The sequence below is a fragment of the Dryas octopetala genome, chromosome 5, assembly GCF_963921425.1.
Source record: "Dryas octopetala chromosome 5, drDryOcto1.1, whole genome shotgun sequence".
Lineage (NCBI taxonomy): Eukaryota > Viridiplantae > Streptophyta > Magnoliopsida > Rosales > Rosaceae > Dryas > Dryas octopetala.
Genome location: NC_141370.1, coordinates 19,878,947 through 19,902,442, shown reverse-complemented (window position 1 = coordinate 19,902,442; position 23,496 = coordinate 19,878,947). Strand labels below are relative to the sequence as shown.

Sequence of the window (23,496 nt, the reverse complement as noted above, 5' to 3'; positions counted from 1 at the left end):
TCTAGCAGTACTGAAAAATAAATAAAACTTTTCCCTAAATTCCCAAAAAAGAATAACTTTTTCCAAATTTGCAGTATTCATTAATATTCAGCCCATAATTAAACCTATATTTACGTTTCTGACCCATTTCCTTCTCTGCAACCGATCTTCTTGAATCAAAAAACAGAACTTTTCACCACCCGATGACACCTCTAATGAATTCAGGGCTAGGGTTTCAATGTACCAAATTGTTGTCTCCAATTGCTTCAGTTGCACATATACATGTACATTTGCATCGTACAGAGTTTTGAAGTAGAATTTATACAAGTTTTTTTTTTTTTTTTTTCAATCATTTCTTACAAATTAATAAATAAAAATATAGAAATGCATGGGAAATCCAGGCAATCGTCGTACCGAGATCGAACGCATGAGTTTCTGAGCATAACAGAGAGGCTTGGAAGGTCGTCGTTCGCGCCAAACAACAATGGGCCATCGACTAGCAACAGTGGCGCGAAGCTCGATGGTCCTCGATCTGCGGCTTCGATTCAATCGGAGTTCAACAAAAAAGCTTCCAAGATTGGGCTTGGGATTCACCACACTTCTCAGAAGCTCGCAAAGCTCGCACGATGTATGTAAATCTCTGCTATTTCTCAAATTTTTGTTTTTTTTTTGTTTTTTTTTTTGGTTTCCTGAATTAGATTATATAAGTTAATTGATTTGTGGCTTGGCATTTCTTGGTGTTTTTGAGGTCTTTATGCAAATGGATGTGTAAATTGGCGATTAATGTTTTATCTGCATATGTGCTTGATTCGTGCGTTGTTGCCATGAATTGTTACTTTGTTAGTTTAACATTGAAGAAGTTGGCCTGTTTAAGATGCTTAGTTTTGTTTGGTTTGAAAGTTTAATGGCGGATTACGCATGCCGCTGGTGTTAATTGAAAATGAGAAGTTGTGGGTGGTGGTTGTTGAGAACACAACCCTGATGTTGAATGAAGTTTTGGTCACATTTATACCTGTATTGCTTTGTGGTTAATTTTCATTAGTTGAGAACTCTGCTGATGTTTGGAGCAACCAATATTGAATGATTTGCTTTGCTATCCACCAGTGGCAAAACGGACATCAGTGTTTGATGATCCAGCAATGGAGATCCAAGAGCTGACAGCAGTTATAAAGCAAGATATTACTGGACTTAATTCAGCGGTGATAGATCTGCAGCTGCTCTGCAATTCCCAAAATGAAACTGGAAACTTCTCTAGTGACACCTCTAATCATTCAACTACAGTTGTAGATAACCTAAAGAACCGACTAATGAGCACCACAAAGGAGTTTAAAGAAGTTCTCACCATGCGGACAGAGGTATATTGTATGTCTCTGCACATGGTAGGCGGCTCCAAGCATGATGAGCTTATTATTTCACTAAGTTTCTTGTTTATATTGCAGAATTTAAAGGTTCATGAAAATAGGAGGCAATTGTTTACTTCAACCCCTTCAAAAGAGCCAACAAATCCGTTTGTTCGCCAACGTCCAGTGGCTGCCAGATCAGCTTCTAGTGCATCAGCAGCTCCTCCTCCATGGGCCAATGATTCTGCATCTGCATCACATTTATTTCCTAGGTAAATATCCCACTAGACATCAGCATGTTTGATAGCAGTAGGTACTGTAAACTTTATGTTATTCTGGCGGCATTTTTGGCTAGGAGCCTCAGCCTCCAATTTATATTTTGGGAGGGCAATATCTCAAATTCTATTTTCTGGGGTCCTGAATTCATCATTTTGTTTCTTATTTTAAAGTGAATTCTTAAGTAAATCAGATGAATGCATGCAACATAAATATTTTATTCTGTATGCAAGTTCATGTCTTTTGTTTTAGGCCTTATAGACCTATATTAAGTCTCCTGTTGATAACCATGACTTGCTAAAATTAGGAATGTGTATGTTACATAGAAGTTGTGGAAGTTGGAGAGAAATAGTCCCCCCATCTTCCTTGTGCTGCCCAAAGTGAATCATGTGAATCCTAGATCTACGGCTACAATGTTAGATGTCAATGGTAATGTTTCATATTTCCTTCAGGAAGCAGGCAGATGTGGAATCTCGGCCATTACTGCAACAGCAGCAACAACAGTTAGAAGTACAACAAGACAGCTACATGCAGAGCCGAGCTGAAGCTCTTACTAACATGGAGTCAACAATTCATGAACTGAGTAACATATTCACACAATTGGCAACCATGGTTTCGCAGCAAGGAGAGCTTGCAATCAGGTTTGTTTAGCAGTCTTGTTAGATTACATGATGATGCATGGGTTCAGAACTTGTCACTAAAAGAAAGTACAACTTGTAGAATAAATGTTTGGTTAAATACTTGTTATGAATACATGGGGTCAGGCTTTCTCACTGATGTGGCTGGCAGGATTGATGAGAACATGGACGAGACACTGGCAAACGTAGAAGGGGCACAAGGGCAACTGGCCAGGTACTTTAACAGTATATCATCCAGCCGATGGCTAATGATCAAGATATTCTTGGTACTTGTTGCATTTCTTCTGTTTTTCTTATTTTTTGCGGCATAAGGTTAGAATACAAATTATGCAAAAGAAAGGAAAATAGCAAAGCCATGTTTTCCTTTCTAGAGTTCCGTATTCATCTCCTATTTTCTGTTATTTGAAGCAGGAAAATTGCCATGTATTTACATGTGAATTGTGACAGAAACTGTAAAGTATATTTAACAATATTTTTTCCCGATTGCATTGTATTCCTAATAATGGAATTGGTGAACAATGTAGTTTTGGATATAAATAAATTGCTTGGGTAATGACAGTAGTCATGATAATGAATTGACTTGGTTCATGAGAAAGCCCCCTCCCCCCCACCCCCCTTCCTTCTTCTTCCCCACATTTAAGGAAAAAATTCGAGTCTTTCACATCCAATCCTCACTTGTTGGTCGCATGATCATTGTGTACTACGGTTGAAGGGAAGACATTCTCCACCTTTAAAGTAAGTGGAAGTGAGTTACAGCTGTGGATGCATCTTGTGTGCCATTTTGTTGAAGAATGACACGACATTGCAGGCTTGCAGCACTTGCGGCTTGGTCTTGGCTCTCGAAATGCAGTCTTTGAAATACAACTGCAGCTGTTTGCTGTGTATTGTATCCCACATCAAACAAATTTATGCTTATGTAACATTAGATTTCACCCTTCACAAGTTCACAGGCATCTAATATTTTGTTGCCAATATTGGTGATGAGAAATGAGGGTTATTAACCGTATTATTAATTATTTTGGTGTAAAATATACATTTGATTGACCATTCACAAGTCACAACTACTAATTGTTTAGATTAAAAATCTTGTATACACTATACAAGTATACAACAACTCCCTTTGTTCAATCTCATATACTAATTATACGATAAATTTTGCGAAGAAGATTCTATATAATAATTGTATCTTATGAGTTGTCGACTTGTCTCAGTCAGTTTTAATTTTTTTGGTTTATTTTCTCATTTTCTCTTTTATCTCAGTTTTTAAATGTCAAATGCTAAGGGAAAAGAACCAAAAAATAGTTTTACCATAGCACGTGGCGTTATACTACTGGAAGTTTAAAACCTTGTTTGAAACAGCCAGTCTGGGATAACGTAACGGTAACGTAGCACCTGAATTCAAACAATTAAAATAGTAATAATAAATAGCTATTAGCGGGGATTTGAATTTGAAATCTGAAACGGCCAAATCAGCTACAGTGGTCCTCTTTTTCACTACCAAATAGCAGCAGCAACTACTCCTCTTTCCCAGATTCACAGCTCCACCTTCTCTCTCACTCTCTCATTCTCTCATTCTCTCTCTCCCTCTCACACACACACACGCAGTGAGTCAGTGACGCACAACAACAATGGCGTCACCCACTCCGGGAATCCTCCTGAAGCTCCTCCAGTCAATGAACTCCGCCACCAAAGTCACCGGCGACCACCGCTCCGCCCTCCTCCAAGTGATCGGCATCGTCCCCGCCCTCGCGGGCTCCGAGTCCCTCTGGCCCAACCAGGGCTTCTACGTCCAGCTCTCCGACTCCCTCAACTCCACCTACGTCTCCCTCTCCGACCGCGACACCGACCTCATCCTCACCAATCGCTTGCAGCTCGGCCAGTTTGCCTACGTCGACCGCTTCGAATTCGACTCCCCCGTCCCCCGGGTCTCCGGGATCCGACCCATCGCCGGCCGCCACGCCTTCCTCGGAACCCCCGAACCCCTCGTCGCCCGAATTTCCGCCTCCAAACGCGAGTTTGTGATTCAACCCGTTTCGGATTCGGACCAGTCAGCCGACTTCATGGCAATTTACTTGTCCAACAAGAAACAAGAGCAAGTACAAGTACAAGTACGGAGCGAAAACAAGGAAGCAGCAAAGATTGAGAAGGGAAGACAATCAAGGCAGCCTCTCGCTCCTCGTGAAAATGGTAATGTGGGAGGGAATTCGGATGAGGCTAAGAAGATCTCCGATCGGGCGGCTTCCGGGTTCTCATCGCCAGCCGGTGCGAAGAGGTCGGTATCGGCCGGGAAGAAGAATGTGGCAGCCATGGTGGAGAGAGATCCATCGCCGGCCGGAAAAGGAAAGAGGTCTGGATCTCCAGCTCCATCGAAATGTGTGGTTCCGAGTTTACTTGTGGCGCGTGAAGAGAATCGGAAGGTGTCGAAGGAGCCCTCGATTATAGTGCCATCGAGGTACCGGCAGCCTTCACCGACTGGGCGGCGGCAGGCTTCGCCCAATCCCCGGAGGGCTTCTCTTTCTCCGGGGAGACGGTTGTCCGGGGGAGTCAAGGACTCTGCTACCAAGAAGAAGATTGCAACGATCGTTGCCGGGATTTCAAAGGTTTCAGAAGCCATTGCTGGGTCTGCAAAGAATAACAGAAAGGGCTGGGATGAGTCGCCGGTAGTTGAGAAAAAAGAGAAGACTGTGTCCAAGAACAAACCAGACTTGCAAGCAATTTTGCGGACTCAGGTAGTTAAATTTCTTTTCTTTTGTGTATTTGCAACTGAAATTCTTTAATTTGCTTCACTTTCTCTGTGAAATTCCTGACTTCAAAATTCAATCTTACCAGGCTGCCCTTTCTAGACGATTAAGTGATGCACATGCTCGGAGTCCTAATAGTGATGTTTCTTCGAGCAATGAGAAGACAAAACCTAGCTCAGCTGAAGATTGCTTGGCTCCTGAGAAACTAAGCTGTGCTGGTCTAGGTATCACTGTTCATGAAAGAAAATGGACTGATGGGAGTGTTCCATTAGATTCAGTCTCTGCAGACCTTGCAAGGCTTGGAAAGGTATGGATGGGGTTTTAATAACTTGGGCAAAGCTTTTTTAGGATGAAAGTTAATAACTTGAAACAGAACTAACCATACCCAATTGCAGGAGGCTATGCAAAGGAAAGTCCTTGCTTCTACAGCTGCAGCTGAAGCACTGGAAGAGGCCATTGCTACTGAGTCTCTTGTAAGGAGATTAAGGTAATGCGGTTTCATGTGTGCATTGATTAAAATATCAAACCTTGACTTGGGTTTTGACTTGTGCCTTTGAATTTATTGAAGAGATTCAAGCTAGATTGCTCTACAATCATATATCATTCATCACTAATGATTGATGTGAGTATAATTTTAATTTCCTTTTCTATCTCAGCATGTTTGCAGAACTCTCCTCCACATCCAAGGTTGGGAACCCCATACCCGCCATTGACCGGTTCTTTTCGATTTATGATGATGTCGTTAAATCAACGTCAATGGTTGAATCAATTGCCAGCAACCGCAATTCTGATGCACCATATGATAACATTCCCACAGAGCAATCAAAGTCTGTTGCTCTTTGGGTTGAAGCTGCCTTGGCTACTGACCTTGGGGTTGTCTCTCTTCTCACCACTCCAGATAATGAGACTCCATCAACTCTGCAGAAAAGCTTGTCAAAACGACAATCTGTCAATGCACCTGCCAAAACCCATGTGAAGATTTCTTCTTCTTCTTCATCTCCACAGTCCAATGCTCATGTTGGGGCGACGTGGGTGAAGAAGGGTCATGGAATGAAAGAGACAGTCGAGCTGGCAAAGAGTTTGCAGTCCGAGATGCAAATGTGGTTTCTACAGTTTGTTGAGAAAGCCATGGATGCTGGTTTTCGAGTGTTTGGAGAGTATGCTGCAGATGGTGTTAAATTGCCTCTAGACTGTGGCTCCATTGCAGCTGTTTTGTCACAGTTGAAACGAGTCAATGAGTGGTTGGATCGAGTTCTTTCACAGAGGGATGTGCTACTGAGTGAAAAGGTTGATAGGCTGAAGAGAAAGATCTATGGCTTTGTTATTCAACACGTCGGGACCACGCTTGACAATTCCACACCTCTTGCTTCATCTTGATGATTTCATTTCATTGTCAACTTATTCTGGTCTTGTTTAATTTTACCTTTTTTTGAACAATTTGTATCATGTTCATCTGAAAATGATAATTGATTCCTTCAAATTTGGGGTTTACCAAGTTAATTTTCATGTTCTTTTGTATTTGCATTTTGCTCCTTTCCATTATTTTGTGTTCTCAATTTGTCTTAGTTGTCGGAGAAATTTTAAATTTGAATCCTTCGTCCTCCAATAAAAACTAACTAAAATTTGTTACAATTGGTCATGATGCGGCAAGTGCACATTAGCTTTCTGAGATGATCATAGATTAAGATTTGAGTCATTTTGCCACGTGCATGGAAGAATTCCTCTTGAATTGATTTTTGATTATTTGAGTCTTTTTCTTATTTCAGATTGAGCTCACCAGATTCAATTTACAAGTTTAATCCGTGGGCTCAATTTGCAAGTGAAGCTATAATTAGAGCTGAGGTTAATCAATTCAAGCAATCTTTTGGGTTGAATTTATTGGAATTGAGTATGTTGGATTGAGCTTAGATTGGTCTCCAACTCGTTCGTGCACCTCAAGTAGTGGGAAGTGTATTTTCAGCACATCTAGGCATGACTTCTAATCTGAGTCATGTAATAGAAATCTAAATATTCTCTAATAGTGTATTACAATAATTATATAAGACAGCAATTTAAATTTTTAGTAGAGAGCTTAGTTTAAAAGTCAAGCAATGCTAAGATAAGCATAATAGTCAAATCCCTAATTATAGTCTTTCTTTTTTATTAAAAAAAATTATAAAAGATATTAAACTTCTCTCAAGTCTCAACCCACAAAACAAAAACAAAAATGATGTCATCAAACAAGACAAAGAAAAAATACAGCTCAGAACCAAATTACCCAATATGAGGAAAAATAAAATATTTTAGAGTAAAAATGAAAAACAATTCTTTTTTTTTTTTTTGGCCATGGAAAAACAACTCTTAGATCCTATATTATGACAAAAAAGAACTCTCAGATCCTCTGAAAAAATTACATCAGTTACACTTAAGAGGTGTGTCCAGATCAGCTGCATGGAAGCCAAATGCCTCTTATCCTGGTCATGTATATCCAACCTCTCTCTCTCTCCACACACATGAAAAACCCTGCACAAGAAAAAACCAGGCCCACTGGGACCCACACCAAACTGACCCATCCACACCGCTAATCAAAATCTCAATCAGAGAACCATCCAAGGGCCAGAATTCACTCAGAGCCATCTGGACTTTTAAAAGCCCATCAAACAGATGAGCAAAGGACACAGCTGCCATGTTGGTTGAAAAACTCATTACCAGCGCAACACACACACACTGAATTTTTACAACAACGCCACCTCTTCTCCCTCAACAAGTCACACAGGGTTTTCTTCTCATTGTCTCTCTCAGACTCAGACTCTGCAGAGTTCTCCAAAACGATTCGTTTCGGTTCCTCCAGTCTCAGATCCTTATACCAACCTTCTTAACACAGTAATCTGATAAACAAATCAAAAATTATCTCAAAACCCTAATTTTTCTCTGTCATTTCAGATTCTTTTTTCTTTTTAGCTAACGCCTGAGCTTCGTCATAGAACTGTAGCTTCACAAAACCCAAACCCACTGTTTGGCAACGCGGGATAACGCTATTCCTAGCTGGGGGTTCAGAAATGGTGGGAGGTGGGAGCAGAAAGGACGAGTCTTCGGTGGTTCTGAACAGCACCAACGTGTTTGCGGCGCTCGGGAGCTTGAAGAAGAAGAAGAAGTCCGACAAGGGATCGTCCAAGAGTTCCAAAGGCGGCCCGGCCGAGAATTCCGAGGAGCAGAGCGAGAAGGAGGTGTTTTGGGCTCCGGCGCCCCTCACGGTGAAGTCGTGGGCCGATGTCGACGACGAGGATGATGACGATTACTATGCAACTACGGCTCCCCCCGAGTTGGGCTGGGCCGGTGCGGATTCGAAGGCGGCCAAGGAGAGTGAGCAGGAGCAGGAGCATGTGGAGGTCGGTGAATTCTCATATTCTTTGGGTTTTTTCGTTATCTATTTATTGGGATAGTACTAAATTTGGAAACCTGCATTGCATATATGTATCTTCGTGTGTGTAGGAATATGGACTAGTTTGGATATATCTATATATCTGTTTTGGTAAACTGTAAAAGAAGGTGTTTTTTCGCATATTTTTGTTTGATTTGTATTTTCAAATTGAGATGACAATACAGTTGTAGAGATTTTGATGAGGAAAATGATTGTTAGGAACTGTGGATACTTGTGGATTGGTTTGTGATATCACCAATATTTGTTGAAGCAATTACTTTTAGTAGTTATTCTATTTTTGGAATGAATAAGTTGATGCTTATGGAAGTATTTTGATGATAATTTTTGGTAGGAGTTGTGAAATTGATCGAATATTCGTATCTCAGGATTCTGTGGAATCCTTGTTTAATTCAGATCATTCTTTGGATCATTTAGTGTAACGGTAATAGATTCGAATCGTTTAAAGTCCAAATGTTATTTTGTTCTGTTTAAAGGGTTACAATCAATTCCATTGTGTCTACACGTGTGAATAATCACATCTTTGATGCCATGACTCATTTAGTTTAACGGTAATAGATGCAAATCTTTTAAATTCCAAATGGTATATCATTCTCTGTACATGACTACAATCTACTACGTTTTGTCTACACGTGTTAGTTCTCGCATCTTTGATGCGATGACTAATTTAGTTTAACGGTAATAGATGCGAATCTTTTGAAGTCCAAATGTTATTTCATTCTCTGTACAGGGCTACAATCTACTCCATTTTGTCTGCACGTGTTATTAAACGCATCTTTGATGCTATGACTAGCTTTTGCAGCTTTTGCAGATACATTTGATTTGTTTTTTTGCCACCTTGAGCTTACTGGAATTAAATTTCCATATGCTGTTAGAAAATAGCTGTATCATTTGTCGGTATCCATGTATTATCCATGATCGGTGCCCTTTCAACACGTTTAGATTGTCGTATTAAATTAGAGAAGATGTGGCCCGTTGACCCATTGTTTTCATGTGACAGAAACCACAGCCACATGTGTTACCTGCATCTAACACATAGCATGTAGTCTCTCATACAGATCTATTTTAAACATGTTGTGCCCCTTTCGTGCTTCTGCCAACTCAGTCTGTTTTGCACCATGATGTTTCAATTTGCTTTTACCCCTCATTAAGATGGTTTTATATGTCAAGAAAAATTTAGTAGCGACAATAGTCTTCTTAGAATTAACACTAAAATCATGCATAACTAAAAAGAAAAGATATTTTAATCAAGCATATTTATTGTAAAAAAAAAACCCTTTGAAAGGATTGATAGATAAATATAACCATATATGCCTATCAATTAAATTAACCTTACCAAATGTGGAAATAAGAGTATTGCCAAAATTGTAGAAACATTCTGCTTTAGTAGTCATAAAGACGAGCATTGTTGCGGGGCAAATTGCATAATTGATGAGCGTGTGTGTGTGTGTGTGTATTTAAAGGGTACTGATGCTTCTCTGTTGACTTGTAACAATTAATGTATAATTTTAAGTCAACTAACTTCATCATTCTTAAAACCAAAGATGTATTATTTTTAATATCTTCAAATTATTTGAGTTACTCCTGTTCCTATGGTTAGGTTCTGTAATTCTTATTTTTAGCGTGGATTCCAGGTAAGTGAAAGTGAGGAGGAAGGTCTCGATGAAGTTGATGATGATGCTGATGAGGAACATGAAAATGAACTTGAAGCACCAGTGGAAACTGAGCCAGTGAAGAAGCTTCCTGAAGCTTCTCCAGCTCCTAAGGATACAGAAAGGCAGCTTTCCAAGAAGGAACTGAAGAAAAAGGGACTTGAGGAACTTGAAGCTGTTCTTGCTGAGCTAGGATACAATTCCAAAAGCGGGACCAGTGGCCAAGATGATTCCTGTGGTAACATAGCTTCTATGAACTTGATTATGCATGCCAGTTAGTTCTTGTTTTGTAACTGTGGATGTGTAGCCTAAGTTTATACATAGCATTACGCTTAAATACTTTATTTAACGCTCAACATGCTCAAGTCCTCATGTAGTAAAAAATCCTCATTTCTATTTAGCCATGGAATAAGATTATTACAGTTGATGATTGCATCTCACTACCTGTGATAAATTGGAATCTTGTTGATGGTATTACTATCATGTCTCTTTGCTGACATTTCTTCCCACATTCTTTTAACACGTAAGTACCATCTGGTAGTTATACCATTATAAATGATAATGGGCCATTTAGGAAGTAGGTTGGAAAACTAACTTCTTTTCCCCCATCTTAAGTTCATTTATTGGGCTTGTCATCAAATTTGATCTCTTCCAAGGAATAGTGATTCTTCTAGTGCTGCAACTCTCATTATATTTGATCAAAATTGAAGTAGGTTATTTCATACATGAGCTGAATTTTGTCCTCCTTTTACATGCAGGTGTCGCACAAGAGAAGAAAGTAGAAAATCTAAATGGTGAGGTAGACAAGAAAGAGAATGCTGCTGGGGAGAGCAAAAGTGCGAAAAAGAAGAAAAAGAAGGATAAGTCATCGAAGGAGCCAAAAGAATCCCAGGACCAGCCTGATGGCATAGATGTTGGAAATGCAGCAGCAGATGAAACTGTTGGGACTGAGAAGGCAGAAAATACATCTGCTGGTGATGTTAAAGAGCGGTTAAAGAAGGTGGCATCTATGAAGAAGAAGAAATCAAGCAAAGAAATGGATGCTGCTGCACGAGCTGCTGCGAGTGAAGCTGCTGCCAGGAATGCTAGGCTAGCTGCAGCGAAGAAAAAAGAGAAGAACCACTACAATCAGCAGCCGGTGCGGTAAGCCGGCTATAGATTGTTAGTTTTGTTTCTTTTTCTCTCCTATATGAACTTGTACTCTGTTTATTTGTTGAATGCAAAAATAAACTTTTGGAACTGGTTTTGACTTTTGAGAACTTGACTGTCAACAGGATACTTTGTTACATCTTTTAAAACAAAAGGAAAAATATGGTTATATCTTTTCGTTGTTTTCTCCTTATTAGCACTAGCGCTCATGCAGAAGCTGACATGGATGTTAACTTCTTTTCCTGGTGCTTGTTTTTCTAGTGTGCCTCTTGAGAACGTTACCTGGTTCTAAGTGATCAATATTACAATCCAAAGCACATCTCAGACGTTTTCCAATCGTCTATCTAAACACCATTTTGCTTTTGAATTTCTCCTATGGGTGTTTTGGTTTTGATCATTGCATGCACTCAGAGTCAGAGACTGACTCAGAGGTTAAAGGCGTTGAATGATGTATTGGTGAGTTTTTAACCCTCGTGCACAATTTTTATGAGATTGGAACTGTAAATGGATTAATTGATAAAATGAGAAGTTATACTTCAAAGCTTGTCTGGTCAGTTAACTAGTGAGACAATTGAGATCAAGGAGAGAGCACGAACGGAAATCCAAAACCAGTTGAGAATTGTCTCAAAATTAGTCTCAGACAGCCGAAATCGAACCCTCTTTGCTCCTAAAAAAAAGATGAAGAAGACAGTATAATGGTGGTAAATCACCGCAGCCTTTGAACTCAGGAAAACTGAATGGATTCACCAGTTTTGGTGGTGGTAACCTTCATAGGGCCAAAGTCAAAATCGGAGTCCGAATCCGAATCCATATCATTGTACTCACGCCAGCCACCAGGAGAACCCTCATCTTTGGTGAGAGGGACGTGCAGCTCAGATAGAGGAACTGGAAGAGGCTCTTCATTGAAATACTTGTCATTGAGCAGCTCCATTGCTGTAGCTCTTCTAGTTGGGTCATAACAAATGAGTTTCTTCACCAGAGAGACTTCAGCAGGTGAACACTTGGGCAGGCAGGCACCTATACCAGTTGGATTTTCTACTTTATTAAATGATATTGTCTTGTAATCAGGAAGTTTAACACAATCAGGCCAAACCTCCTCAGTTAGGTTGCCCAGAACACTGATAATTCTGCTGAGCTGATCGATATCAGAATTTCCGGGGAAAAGTGGCTGCAGTGTAAGAAGCTCGGCAAAAATGCAGCCCAATGACCATAGATCTGTCTCTAAACCGTAGTCTGTGGCACCGTAGAGTAGTTCAGGAGCTCTGAACCATCGAGTTCCAACACAGGATGTGAGTAAACCGGGATCATCAGCATCCTCCTCTGCCTCATATGAATAAGAACCCTTGAAAAGATCATCCTCCTCTACCTCACTTGTTGTACATGTTGCTAGACAAGATGTATCTCCGTCTGGAATGTTTGTGTCCTTATCAAAATCTTTTGCCTTTACCTCATCTAACACTCTAAAATATTCTTCTTTGCTCATAGTTCCATGCACTAGAACTCTTTTCCCTTCTGGGCATGAACTCTCTGTTTCGGGAGCTACTTCAGGTGGCTGAAAGGCAGCTGGACCAGGAACGCTTTGTTCATACGGTTCTGAGTTTTCATCATCAGGAACGTATCCAGCCTCCATGAGTATCCTTGCCTACAAACAGAGACAAAAACAAATGTTCACTCCTTCAAAAATTAATGAGAACATAACAACAAAAATTCCACGCTGTCGATATGTAACCGATATGAAGAAGTACTAACGTAATGTTAGAAATGCTATGATTGACATCTTGGCTTCGATTTTGGATAAAATAAATGTACAAATGTTCTAATTGTCAAGACTGAAGCCCTGGAGTTAGCAGCTAATAGAATGCCATTGCCAACCTATGATAAGTGAATTGCTAGAAAATTTTCACCCCACTTTGTATGGGGCTTCCATAACTACTGCTGGCTTGTTCTGATATCATTCTAACTCTAAACTCTAAAGCTTTTTTATTCAAACATCCCAACAAAGCCAACTTTTTGCTTTCATCTATCAGAAAATCACATAGTTCAAAGCATTGCTTACAAAGAAGCATCCCTATCAGATATGACAAATATGATTAAAAGTTAAAACCCCCAAATCCATAAACCCAACAATCAAAGTAGATGCAATTACCAACTCTTGAATTATAAGTTATAACTTTTGAAGCCACTCTATGTAGAAACCACTCTCTTTTAACAAATTAAAGTCTTTGATTAAATTACAGGAACCAATATGATATGATACACTCTCCAGTTTCGATTGAAACATGTCACCAAAGCCAAATCCATGACTTGATTATACTCTAAAGCATCTCCTACAAAATCTTTTACCCAAAACTTTCCAATTTTCTTCGGAAACAAACAGAACCCAGAAAAGCAATTCGCGAAATTACCTGACCAAAATCAGCCAACTTAAGCATCCCGTCGCCGCTAACCAACAGATTACTGGGCTTCAAATCGCGATGCATGATCATATTCCGGTGACACGCGTCGACTCCGGATAGGATTTGCAGCATCCACCTCTTGACCTCCCCGCACCCAATCCCACCCTCCCTCTTCTTGGCGCTTCTGATCACAGTGGCCAAGTCAGTCGTCAAAAACTCCAAGACGAGCACGGCGTCCTCGTCCTCGCGCCAAAAGTACTCGTACAAAACGACGACGTTGGGGCAGCTGTGGAGGGTCTGGAGGGCCTCGATTTCCCGAAACGCCGACTGGTAGTCGTGGACCTCCTTGAGCGCGACGGTGAGGTTGTCGGAGAGCCGACGGGCTCTGTAGACATCGGAGTAGGCTCCGGATCCGACCCGCTCGAGGATCTGGTACTTGGCGATTATTTCGGGTCGGGTGTGGATGCTCCAGCTCTTGGCTGGTGGAGATTCCATTACAATAGAGAGAGGGAAAGAGAGATGGTGTGGCTTTGTTGAAAGACAAAGGAGTTTACGATGATGGTGAACAAGAACAAAATGAGAGTTTTTGCTGGGAAAATTAGTTTTTTTTATCAAAACTAATAAAAGATTTTGCTTTTTTGTTTGAGAAAAAAATTAACAAATTTTAAGAATAGCGAAAAATTAGAGGCCTTAGTTCCACCAAAAAAATCAGAGATACACACAATTTTTGGATATTTTGGAAATTTACAAAAAAATATTATTTTTGAAAAAAAAAAAAGAGGGTTTTTTTTTTTTTTTAATAAAAACTCAAAATTTTGGACTCATCTGAAAATTTGAGAGTGAAGGACTGAAACACCCCTCTATTGGATTTTCACTTTTCTGGATTTTAGGTCTTACACTCTTACTCTATGACTTTGTTTTTTTAATTGCCATGGGATGATGGGAATACCTCCCTTTCCCTTTCTTTTTTTTCCCCCTAAAATTTAACCTCCCTTTTTGTTCAATCAAAAAAAAAAAACCCTTTTTTCTTCTTTTGGAATTTAACCTTACTTTTTGTTTTGTTAGAATACTTTTATAAAGTTCTGTCAGGTTCTTTGACCTTGACTTTTTATGTGTTTTTTTATACCTTGGGGTGAAATCTCTTTAAGTTTAATTTATAGATTTGAATCTTTTTCTTATTATGAAGGGATTTGAAATTCAGTTTCTTGTTCATTGTTTTTTTTATTCTGTACATGTTTTGAATTTTTGTCCTTTGGGCACTGCTCTAGTCACTACTACTGCAACCAAAAAAGTTATGTTGGACCCTCCCTGGTGAATTATATTGACTATTGGCAGATGAAATCCTGGGTTAAATCAGGAGGGTTCACCTGCCTAGTTTGTGCAAAATCAGGAGGGTCTCTTTCACTGCAGGCTTAAATCAGGAGGGTTCACCTGCCTAGTTTGTGCAAAATCATCACATACAAGGAGTGAGGACCACTGCCATTCATAATGTCTCCATCTCACTGCAGAAGAAAGTAGAGGATGCCTCCCACTCATTATGACCCATCAAATTCTTTCAGTCCATATTTATTAGGGTCCTTCAAGGAAAATGAAAGAAAAATAAAATTGGTCTCACTAGTTCAAGAGTAAAGCCCGCATTTTCTGATCATATAATGTGACAGTTGATTTGTTGTAATAAGTAGACATTAACTCAGAAGTGTTGAGGAATCATGATGTAATTAATACAGAGCAAACAAGTTATACTACTTCAGAAAGCAAAACCATACACCAACAAAAGATTTTCCTAGCCAGTAACAATACATGAGAGAATGAACAATTCCCTCCTCCACTTCCCCCCCTCCAGTCAGTTTGCACAAACATTTTCCAGTTCAATTTTATGATACTCAAACTACAATACACACATAAGAATATATTAGCTGTGAGGAATGAGGAATAAGCCTGTAAACCCCTCAAGAGCAAATGCAAAACTACATTATATTCCAAAAGGCGCAGGTGGTTAGCATTCCTTCTCAGCTTCGTCCTAAGCATCACAGCCTCCACAGACAATGCTCCTGCAATCAGTAAGAGCAATATGAGTACAAATTTGGTACACTGGATGTGAAGTAATATGCATTGATAGAGGGTATCGTTCAAGAAAATGATGTCCATAAGACTGAGATATGACTCATTGGGGATTAAAATGCACAACATCATCCACATCTTACTATGCCTAGTCATTGTATATCTTAGACGTAAACGATTATAAGAGCTTCTCAATGCACTTTCTTTATCAAAAGTAAAGAGTATGTGACAACAGTGTACGACCCAGATTACAAGATTAGAGAAGATTCTGTCAACTGATGCCATCTCAATAATAAATTTTTGAAATTTGATTCCCAAAACTACAGTTTAGGAGTTAATTGGCTATGCCAACATTACTCTCATATTTGGATATGAAAACACAGTTATCTTGATCCCCAATTAGTCCTCCATATCAATGCCTTGGACCACAGGAGACCATGCTAGCAGCCAAGCAAGCAGACATTCAATGACTTGAAAGACACAGATTCTTACCATTTTTATCCTATTAACTTTTTAGTTTATTTTATTTTATATGAGCTTTAGTTTCTCTTCTTCTTCCATGTTCATTCTTCTCACTTCTCTATCATTGTGTAGCCTATATCTATAGATTGGAAAAATAAGTGTAAGACCCCTCACATGGAGTTGTGATTCTATTCATGAAACAAATCAGTCTGTAAATCTTTAGGTTGAATATTTATCATTGCTTGAACCTCATCATTCTATTATCCTAGAAGATGACCAATGAACAACACATTGAAGCAACATAAAACACCAGGGGATGAACAGAGTACTTACACAATTGAGCAACCAGACCTTCGGTACCTTTTCTTCTTAGCCATATCCTTCATTCTTGGTGGTTGAAGAACAACCTTAATAGCAGTATCAAAAACAGCTTTGACATTCTAATCAATCAAGCAGAATTCACCATTTAGTAATCTTTATCAAGCAAGAACTTTATAATAATTAACAGCTTTAGATTAAAGAATTGCCTTTACAAATATTAGACATGAAATATGCCCAGAAAATATATATTCTTCTAAGTTGTCTAACCTGCTGAGTCTTAGAGCTGCACTCAATATAAGCTGCAGCACCTATTTGTTTCCTCAGCTCCTCTCCCTGTATACTAAGCTTAATGAGCTTCTTATCTTATACATAACCCAAAAGCTTTCTAAAAACACAATCCTTGAAGAACCAAAATATACAAAATATTACCTGAGCAGAAGTTATGATGCTGGATCCCATATGATCAGCTAGATACCCCATGTCCTCGCGAAGATCTTAAAAATATGTACAATATAAGCACGGTGCTATTAAAAAAACACTCCTCAAACACACTCTATGCGTTATTGGGGAAGAAATTTGCCAAGTTGTTGTTGCTTACCAAGCTTTGTCCCAACAAGAACAATTGGAACATTAGGTGCAAATCGACGAAGCTCGGGCATCCACTGAGAAATATATTAGAATGGATGAATTTAGTCAGTGAAACACCAAATCCAACCATTCCAAGAGAAAAGGAGAGTTATTGGCCATGGAATCAGTACCTTCTTAAGAACATTCTCATAGCTTGCCCTACTAATTAGAGAGAAAGCTAACACAAATATGTCTGCACCTCTGTAACTTAGTGGCCTCAACCTGCTGTAGTCCTCCTGGCCTTTAAATCAAAAGACAAGAAACCATAATTTGTCAAAAGTAGAAAAAAAATTAACCAAAATCCTGTCTTCAAAGTTCAAACATTGAGAACCAGAATGAGCAGTATGGAAGCTCAGTGCAAGAAAAGACCAAATTACCTGCAGTGTCCCATAGCCCCAAGTTGACTATATTCCCATCCACAGCCACATTGGCACTAAAATTGTCAAAAACTGTGGGTACATAATCCTGCCACACAAAAAACACAAAAAAAGACCAATAGATTTTGAGAGAGTCCTCAATCTCAATCTTCAATGCATACAGTACATGTAACAGCTCACCTTCTTCTTAGTTTCTAGCTTGAGATATACAGTACATTTTTAGTATCTAAAACAAATAACCAAAAAATAGAGAAATGGAAGGAAAACAAATTCCCCAAAATAAATGATGCACTCAATAACCATTTGGGAGTGAAAACAAACCCATGACAGATATCTAATGAAACATCCATAAATGCAAGTAAGATGAGGAAAGAAGAGCAATTCCCCAAAATAAATGATGCCCTCAATAACCATTTGGGAGTGAAAACAAACCCATGACAGATATCTAATAAAACATCCATAAATGCAAGTAAGATGAGGAAAGAAGAGCATATGTAGATGGGTTTTTAAAGACTCACCGTAGGAAACTTGTTGCTGGTGTAACAAATGAGCATACAAGTCTTCCCAACAGCTCCATCCCCAACTGTGACACATTTAATGAACTTTGAAGCACTCATTCTCTCAACCCCACAGCTAGAAACAGTATGTCTTTAGCTAGCTAAAGGCTAAAGCACTAGAACATATATAAATGTAAGAGGAGCTTTAAAAATTCAGTAGGAAAACAAGAGGCTTCAAACAAAAAGATGAACAGAGAAGTAGTGGAAGAAGAAGTAGGCAGAGAACAGTGTCTGCTTCTGTTGAAGTGTGAGATGATATAGAAGCCAGGTCCTCTTCCAATTTCAAGAAGAAATATTTAAAATTGAAGCACATGAGAGAGAGAGAGAGAGAGAGAGAGAGAGAGGTTGTCTTGTTTGTAGTCACTAGTCAAAGGGTCTAAGTGTCTAACTGCACTTTTTCGTCCCTCTAAATAAATTTCAAATCCAACGTAAATATTTTTTGAAATACATAAAATGGGGCCCTCTTCTAAAACGGTACCTATAGCCTACAGGCTATCTTTGGCCCTTTATTGCTGGTTTCCAACTTGCAACACAGGGACAACCAAAAATTAAAAAGTAAAAAATAAAAATCAGCCAAGCAGGCCATGCAATGCAGTCTCATACTCTCATCTGTAATTTATTGCCTATCTTCTAAAAATGGTTTTCCAATAAAAAAGTGTAAAAAGTAAACAAAATATTACATGAGTCATTGGCTCATTGGATGTGAATATATGATAGTGATAAAAACAATTTTCTGACTGATATTTATTCATAAAAGCATCACTGTTATTACAATTTCTCCTTCTTAATTCTCAGATTAAAAAAAAAAAGGTTCTTAGCTTAAAATAAGTTGACCCTTCTTTGCTTTTTAGATATTGGAAAAGTTTTAATTTTTATTTAAATCTTTCTTGACATAGTTTTTTATTGTCTTTTAAGAGATGCTTTGGTGGTTAAGGTCTTTAATTTCATCAATCAAATTGTCCACACTTGAGGTTTTGTACAGATACTTTCAAATAGAAAAAAAAAAAAAAAAAAAACAGCTTTTAAGTGCAGATATTTTAAAGAGGAGATAAACCCCCTTTCCTTCCCTTCTTTTTTCTCTCTATCTCTCTCATTCTCTTTCTATCACTCTTTTTCTCTCTTTTTCTTACTTTCTTTATGTCTCTAATTAATTGGAATAACACATGTCCCTATAATAGAGACAGGTAAATTATTACCTAAATAAATATATTAAGTTTGTTATATTTTGAACTAAGTGCAAGCTCAATTATTGTAAGATTAGATTATTATATGGGTTTTCCCCAATTTTTTACAACATGGAGTCCCTCGCTTTTTGACTGCTTCTAGTAGGACTGTAGGGCGTATAAAACCAAAGTTTTGGGAAGTTATGCTGTCAAGTGTGAAGGCAGGCACAAACAAACCAACCAAAACAAACAAAAAGGATGTGTCAATTCTTTATTATGTTTGTCACGCAGAAACAGTACAATAGTTAAAAGGGAGTTTTATTTATTTAGCTTTTTGTCTTTTACTATTGTTTTTCTATATATTTTTTAAAATTTATTACTTCATGAATTCTATTTGTTTTAACTTTTAAAATATTGTAAAGTTTACTTAAAATAAAAATACATACAAATATATGAATCATGGAACACGACTGCCCCAGTGAAACTGATGTACGAACTATTAATTATGTACAAACTATTAAACATGTATCTTAACTATTAACTATGTGTTTCCTATAAGAAAACCAAAAAAAAAAAAAAAAAGGAAACTTATATATGTTTTGTGGATCTAATACGAATAGTGCATGCATCATCTCCAATTATCCTTTGCTAGTTGATACACATGCGACACTTGGAACGATCATTAAAATATGGACCCAGATGCGTTATTGCTGTTACCATAGTTTCCGATTTGGCACGCATCTCAAATTTGCATCAGCGCTGTACGTTCAAATTTTCTAAAAATGTTTTTCGTCGACTCTAATCTATACAAAAAATTCTAGGTTTTATTTTCATGCATATATAATATATGTAATATATATTATATGGTAAAAAAACCATAACCATATTATAATTAACATTCATAATTAATATATATTAGGTGTCTGTTATAGAAATTTGGTTACAAGCCAAGAGATTGCAAAATCTAATTAATGAGCTTTTTCATTTATGCAGCCAAGTTGAATTAGTAGACAAAATGTAGTCAATTTGAATGATTATTTTGTCAAGTTCCCAAGTGATTAATTGTGGTTTCTTAGGTGAAGGAACGAACCACAGCATGCATCGTTTAATTAAACAAACAAATGCATGCCATCTGCATGCATCGATCTCGGATCTGCCATGTTTTTTCTTTTCGATTAAAATGTTTGTTTAGCTTTATTTGGACAGCTTCATGGCATTTTGAGAGTGGAATATCTTGCTGGACCCTGGTTACTAGATAGGGGTCCAGGTTCACCTATCACAGTTGGATTGGAGCTGCACCCAAGTCTAACAATTAGGATATTCATATATGGCCCAAAAGATTATATAGCAAGGCAACATTTTACATTTCTCATGTGAGATACAATTAAGTTGTTTGAACAAGAACAAATATATACAGTAAAGAACACATTTCAACTAATTCCCTAAACATATAAATATGCATCACTCTCAACAAATATTGTCCAAAATGTTGCAATGCTTCCTAATTGAATAATAGGACTAGTATTTTAGATATAATATCATTTTGAATATCCTATTTTAGAGTAGGCCCAGTATGTAAATAAATGTGTGTTAATTTTTTGTTTCCAAGTCAGATAATGGCTTAGGCAATTATTACAAAAGATGTCATTAATCCAATTTGAGCAATATTTAAAGATCTAAGGTATTTATTACACCTAATTTTGAATGTTTTGATTGATGAAATTTCATGATTCATGCATCCAATTTTTTTTTAAAAAAATTAGTTACCAATTATGAATATCAACATATAAACACTCAAATACAAAAAAAATTAAACACCCAATATACATATAATATAAATCCTCCCAAATAACTATTTAAAATTCAGACTTAAATCCCCCCAAATCCAACCTCCTTTTCAGGTATAATATACCTATAACCATCCAAAATTCAGAGTTAAATCCCCCTAAATCCAACGTCCTTTGAGGTATAATATACCTATAACTATCTAAAATTCATACTTAAATCCTCCCAAATCCAACCACCTTTTGAGGTATATATATCAATGGTTTCATCACCTCTTTCTCAAATAGAAAAATGTGGAAAAAAAAACAAAAATCACAATCATGGAGGGCTTGGTGTTTAAAAAAAAAAAGATCGAAGAAAAATATGGGAGGATTAAGAAGAAAATTGAAGATTAATGATGAATGATAGAAGATGAAGAAAAATCAAAGAAAAGAAAGATCAAAGAAGAAGAAACCACAAACACAATTAAAGCAAAATAACATGTTACTTACCTGTAAGTAAAGATGAATGGAAACGTGAAAAACACTGCAAAAAACGCCGTGTGGAACTTTTGAAATTGTTAACCTAAAAAACAAGTGAGGATGAAGGCCATGTGGACAACGTAAATGATGTTTGTAAAGCTTCGAACGTTCAAGTAAAACACTAATTTGGACAACATACTAAGTTTTGAAATTTGAAAAAAAAAAAATAGAAAGAAAAATATTAAATTTCAAAGTCAAACATTAATTAATTACCATACTAAGAAATTATAATGCCTTGAAATAAGGTATTAATTGACAACATTAAAATTTATATTTTTTCAACTCAAAGGGTAAAAGAGGAATCACTAAATGAATTTTCTGTAGAAATTAAATAATCCTATATAACAAATTTAAAAATGGGTGTATATCCAATTTTACCAAAAAAATGAGATTAATATCAAAATGGGTCTCCCAAAATGAAGATATCTCTAATTAATCCTTGAATAATAACTAATTATAATAAGAGATTATATATATGCATGCATGTATGTATGGACCGTATGGCTGATAAGAGACCATCAATTTTCCAAAAACCCATGGGACCATCTCATATTTCCCCGAAACCTTTCTCATCTTCATCAATTTGAGAGAAAACTTGGGTAGAGATGCCAGGTTGGTGGGTTTTCGATGTGTTTTTTTTCCCTTCTGAGATATCATGAATGTCAAGCTAGCTAGAGACTCAGAATTGATGGGAACTGTCGAGTGATTGGCCGGGGTGCTACATTTTTTTTATTTTTTGTTGAAGGGGGTGCTACATGTTAAAAAGGTATTTGGGGCTATTTAACCTATTTAATCATAATATAATAATTGTGTTATTGTAGTTTTTTTTTTTTTTTAAGTAGAGGCATTTTTAATTTTTAAGGGATATATAGTGAATGTTTCACCTAGGAGGCAAGTGGCAACTAAAACCAACAGCTAATCTAGTTTGGAAATTTAATTAGTTGGACTGAAACTTTTTTGTATAATATTTATTTATCGTAAATGTCAATTAAGAGATTATTGATCCAAAAAGCTGGGCACATGTGAATTGAGGTCTAAGTTTAGAATAAGAATTGTTCCCCATGCATGCATGGTCAAGGTCGTTGACAGTTTCCACAACCCTTTCTTTCTTGGTAGGGTGAAGAAACATTGCTTAAACACCAACACCACAGCGCTGCTGCTCAAACGCCAAACCACCCTCGCAACTCCATATGCGCCCACGTACGTAGGCTCCTTTTGCCTGCAAATGGCTTAATTGGGCTCCTTGCTTTTAACCGGGACTCTGTGTTCGATATTTTCCTTTCCTAGGGAGGATTTTTTTAAAGACTAGCCATTTTTCATTTGTATTGAAAACTTTTACCCATGTTTTTTGAGTTGAATTTAGAATTATAACTCTCGAGTAGTAGTGTTCGAGCTCTTATCCGGCCAGCAGTGCTCAAATTTCCTCGAGTAATACTCAATAAGGTTTGAGTACTACTCAAGGGAGATTCGAAGACTACTAGAGAATTATATTTCTAAAACTCTTTAAAAAAAAAAAAAAAAAAGTGATCTACTATATGCCTTTAAACGTCCTAAATTTTGGCTAAAGCAAAATAAGTTAAATTAAGTAGTTTTTTGTTTTGTTTTTTTCTTTCGGTAGAGATTGTCATATATATATATATATATATATATATATATATATCTAGGAGTAAAAACATTTAAGCAATCATGCATGTACTCGGGGGGTTTTGTTTTTCTCCTGTATTAGGGCATGCTTTTGTTTTTGTTTTGCATTTTGGTATTTTTAATGAATTTAAATACTTGCTCTTCATTTGGGTATTCTCTTCTTAATAAGTTATATAATTTGTTAATTAGCTTTCTACTCCATACTCATGATAATATTACACTTAATTAATTGGTGCAATAAATGCCTTCATATATTGAGCCTTAATTGTGGGATGTACATGAAATGATGTTGTCCTTTTTTTTTTTTTTTTTCTCAAATGAATTGATTTGGGTAAATATATATGAATCTAATTCAAGTTTACGTACATAGCATACCAAATAATATTAGT

The 23,496-nt window shown here is 37.4% G+C and overlaps 5 protein-coding genes across 5 annotated transcripts; 3 read left to right on the top strand and 2 right to left on the bottom strand.

The window, feature by feature from the left end:
• Positions 1 to 155: 155 nt before the first annotated feature.
• Positions 156 to 2,758, top strand: LOC147285436 (syntaxin-32-like). Its single transcript, XM_086244672.1, has 5 exons — positions 156 to 607; positions 1,084 to 1,334; positions 1,419 to 1,591; positions 2,048 to 2,236; positions 2,385 to 2,758. Exons 1-5 carry the CDS (start codon positions 262 to 264, stop codon positions 2,542 to 2,544), a joined length of 1,119 nt encoding a protein of 372 aa, XP_086100798.1. The 5' UTR covers positions 156 to 261; the 3' UTR covers positions 2,545 to 2,758.
• A 1,050-nt stretch (positions 2,759 to 3,808) lies between these two features.
• Positions 3,809 to 6,421, top strand: LOC147285435 (serine/arginine repetitive matrix protein, putative (DUF936)). Its single transcript, XM_086244418.1, has 4 exons — positions 3,809 to 4,962; positions 5,063 to 5,281; positions 5,370 to 5,461; positions 5,631 to 6,421. The coding sequence occupies exons 1-4, from the start codon at positions 3,862 to 3,864 to the stop codon at positions 6,349 to 6,351; spliced, it is 2,133 nt and encodes a 710-aa protein (XP_086100544.1). The 5' UTR covers positions 3,809 to 3,861; the 3' UTR covers positions 6,352 to 6,421.
• Positions 6,422 to 7,618: 1,197 nt separating this feature from the next.
• LOC147285434 (uncharacterized) lies at positions 7,619 to 11,371 on the top strand. Its single transcript, XM_086245482.1, has 3 exons — positions 7,619 to 8,342; positions 10,027 to 10,282; positions 10,803 to 11,371. Exons 1-3 carry the CDS (start codon positions 8,013 to 8,015, stop codon positions 11,189 to 11,191), a joined length of 975 nt encoding a protein of 324 aa, XP_086101608.1. The 5' UTR covers positions 7,619 to 8,012; the 3' UTR covers positions 11,192 to 11,371.
• Positions 11,372 to 11,790: 419 nt separating this feature from the next.
• Positions 11,791 to 14,192, bottom strand: CAK1AT (CDK-activating kinase 1AT). Its single transcript, XM_086244365.1, has 2 exons — positions 13,599 to 14,192; positions 11,791 to 12,835 (listed from the first exon to the last, which is right to left on the bottom strand). Exons 1-2 carry the CDS (start codon positions 14,082 to 14,084, stop codon positions 11,918 to 11,920), a joined length of 1,404 nt encoding a protein of 467 aa, XP_086100491.1. The 5' UTR covers positions 14,085 to 14,192; the 3' UTR covers positions 11,791 to 11,917.
• Positions 14,193 to 15,405: 1,213 nt separating this feature from the next.
• ROP9 (RHO-related protein from plants 9) lies at positions 15,406 to 18,214 on the bottom strand. Its single transcript, XM_086245263.1, has 8 exons — positions 17,956 to 18,214; positions 17,438 to 17,525; positions 17,192 to 17,301; positions 17,032 to 17,095; positions 16,863 to 16,927; positions 16,701 to 16,766; positions 16,446 to 16,552; positions 15,406 to 15,640 (listed from the first exon to the last, which is right to left on the bottom strand). The coding sequence occupies exons 1-8, from the start codon at positions 18,052 to 18,054 to the stop codon at positions 15,610 to 15,612; spliced, it is 630 nt and encodes a 209-aa protein (XP_086101389.1). The 5' UTR covers positions 18,055 to 18,214; the 3' UTR covers positions 15,406 to 15,609.
• Positions 18,215 to 23,496: the final 5,282 nt, after the last annotated feature.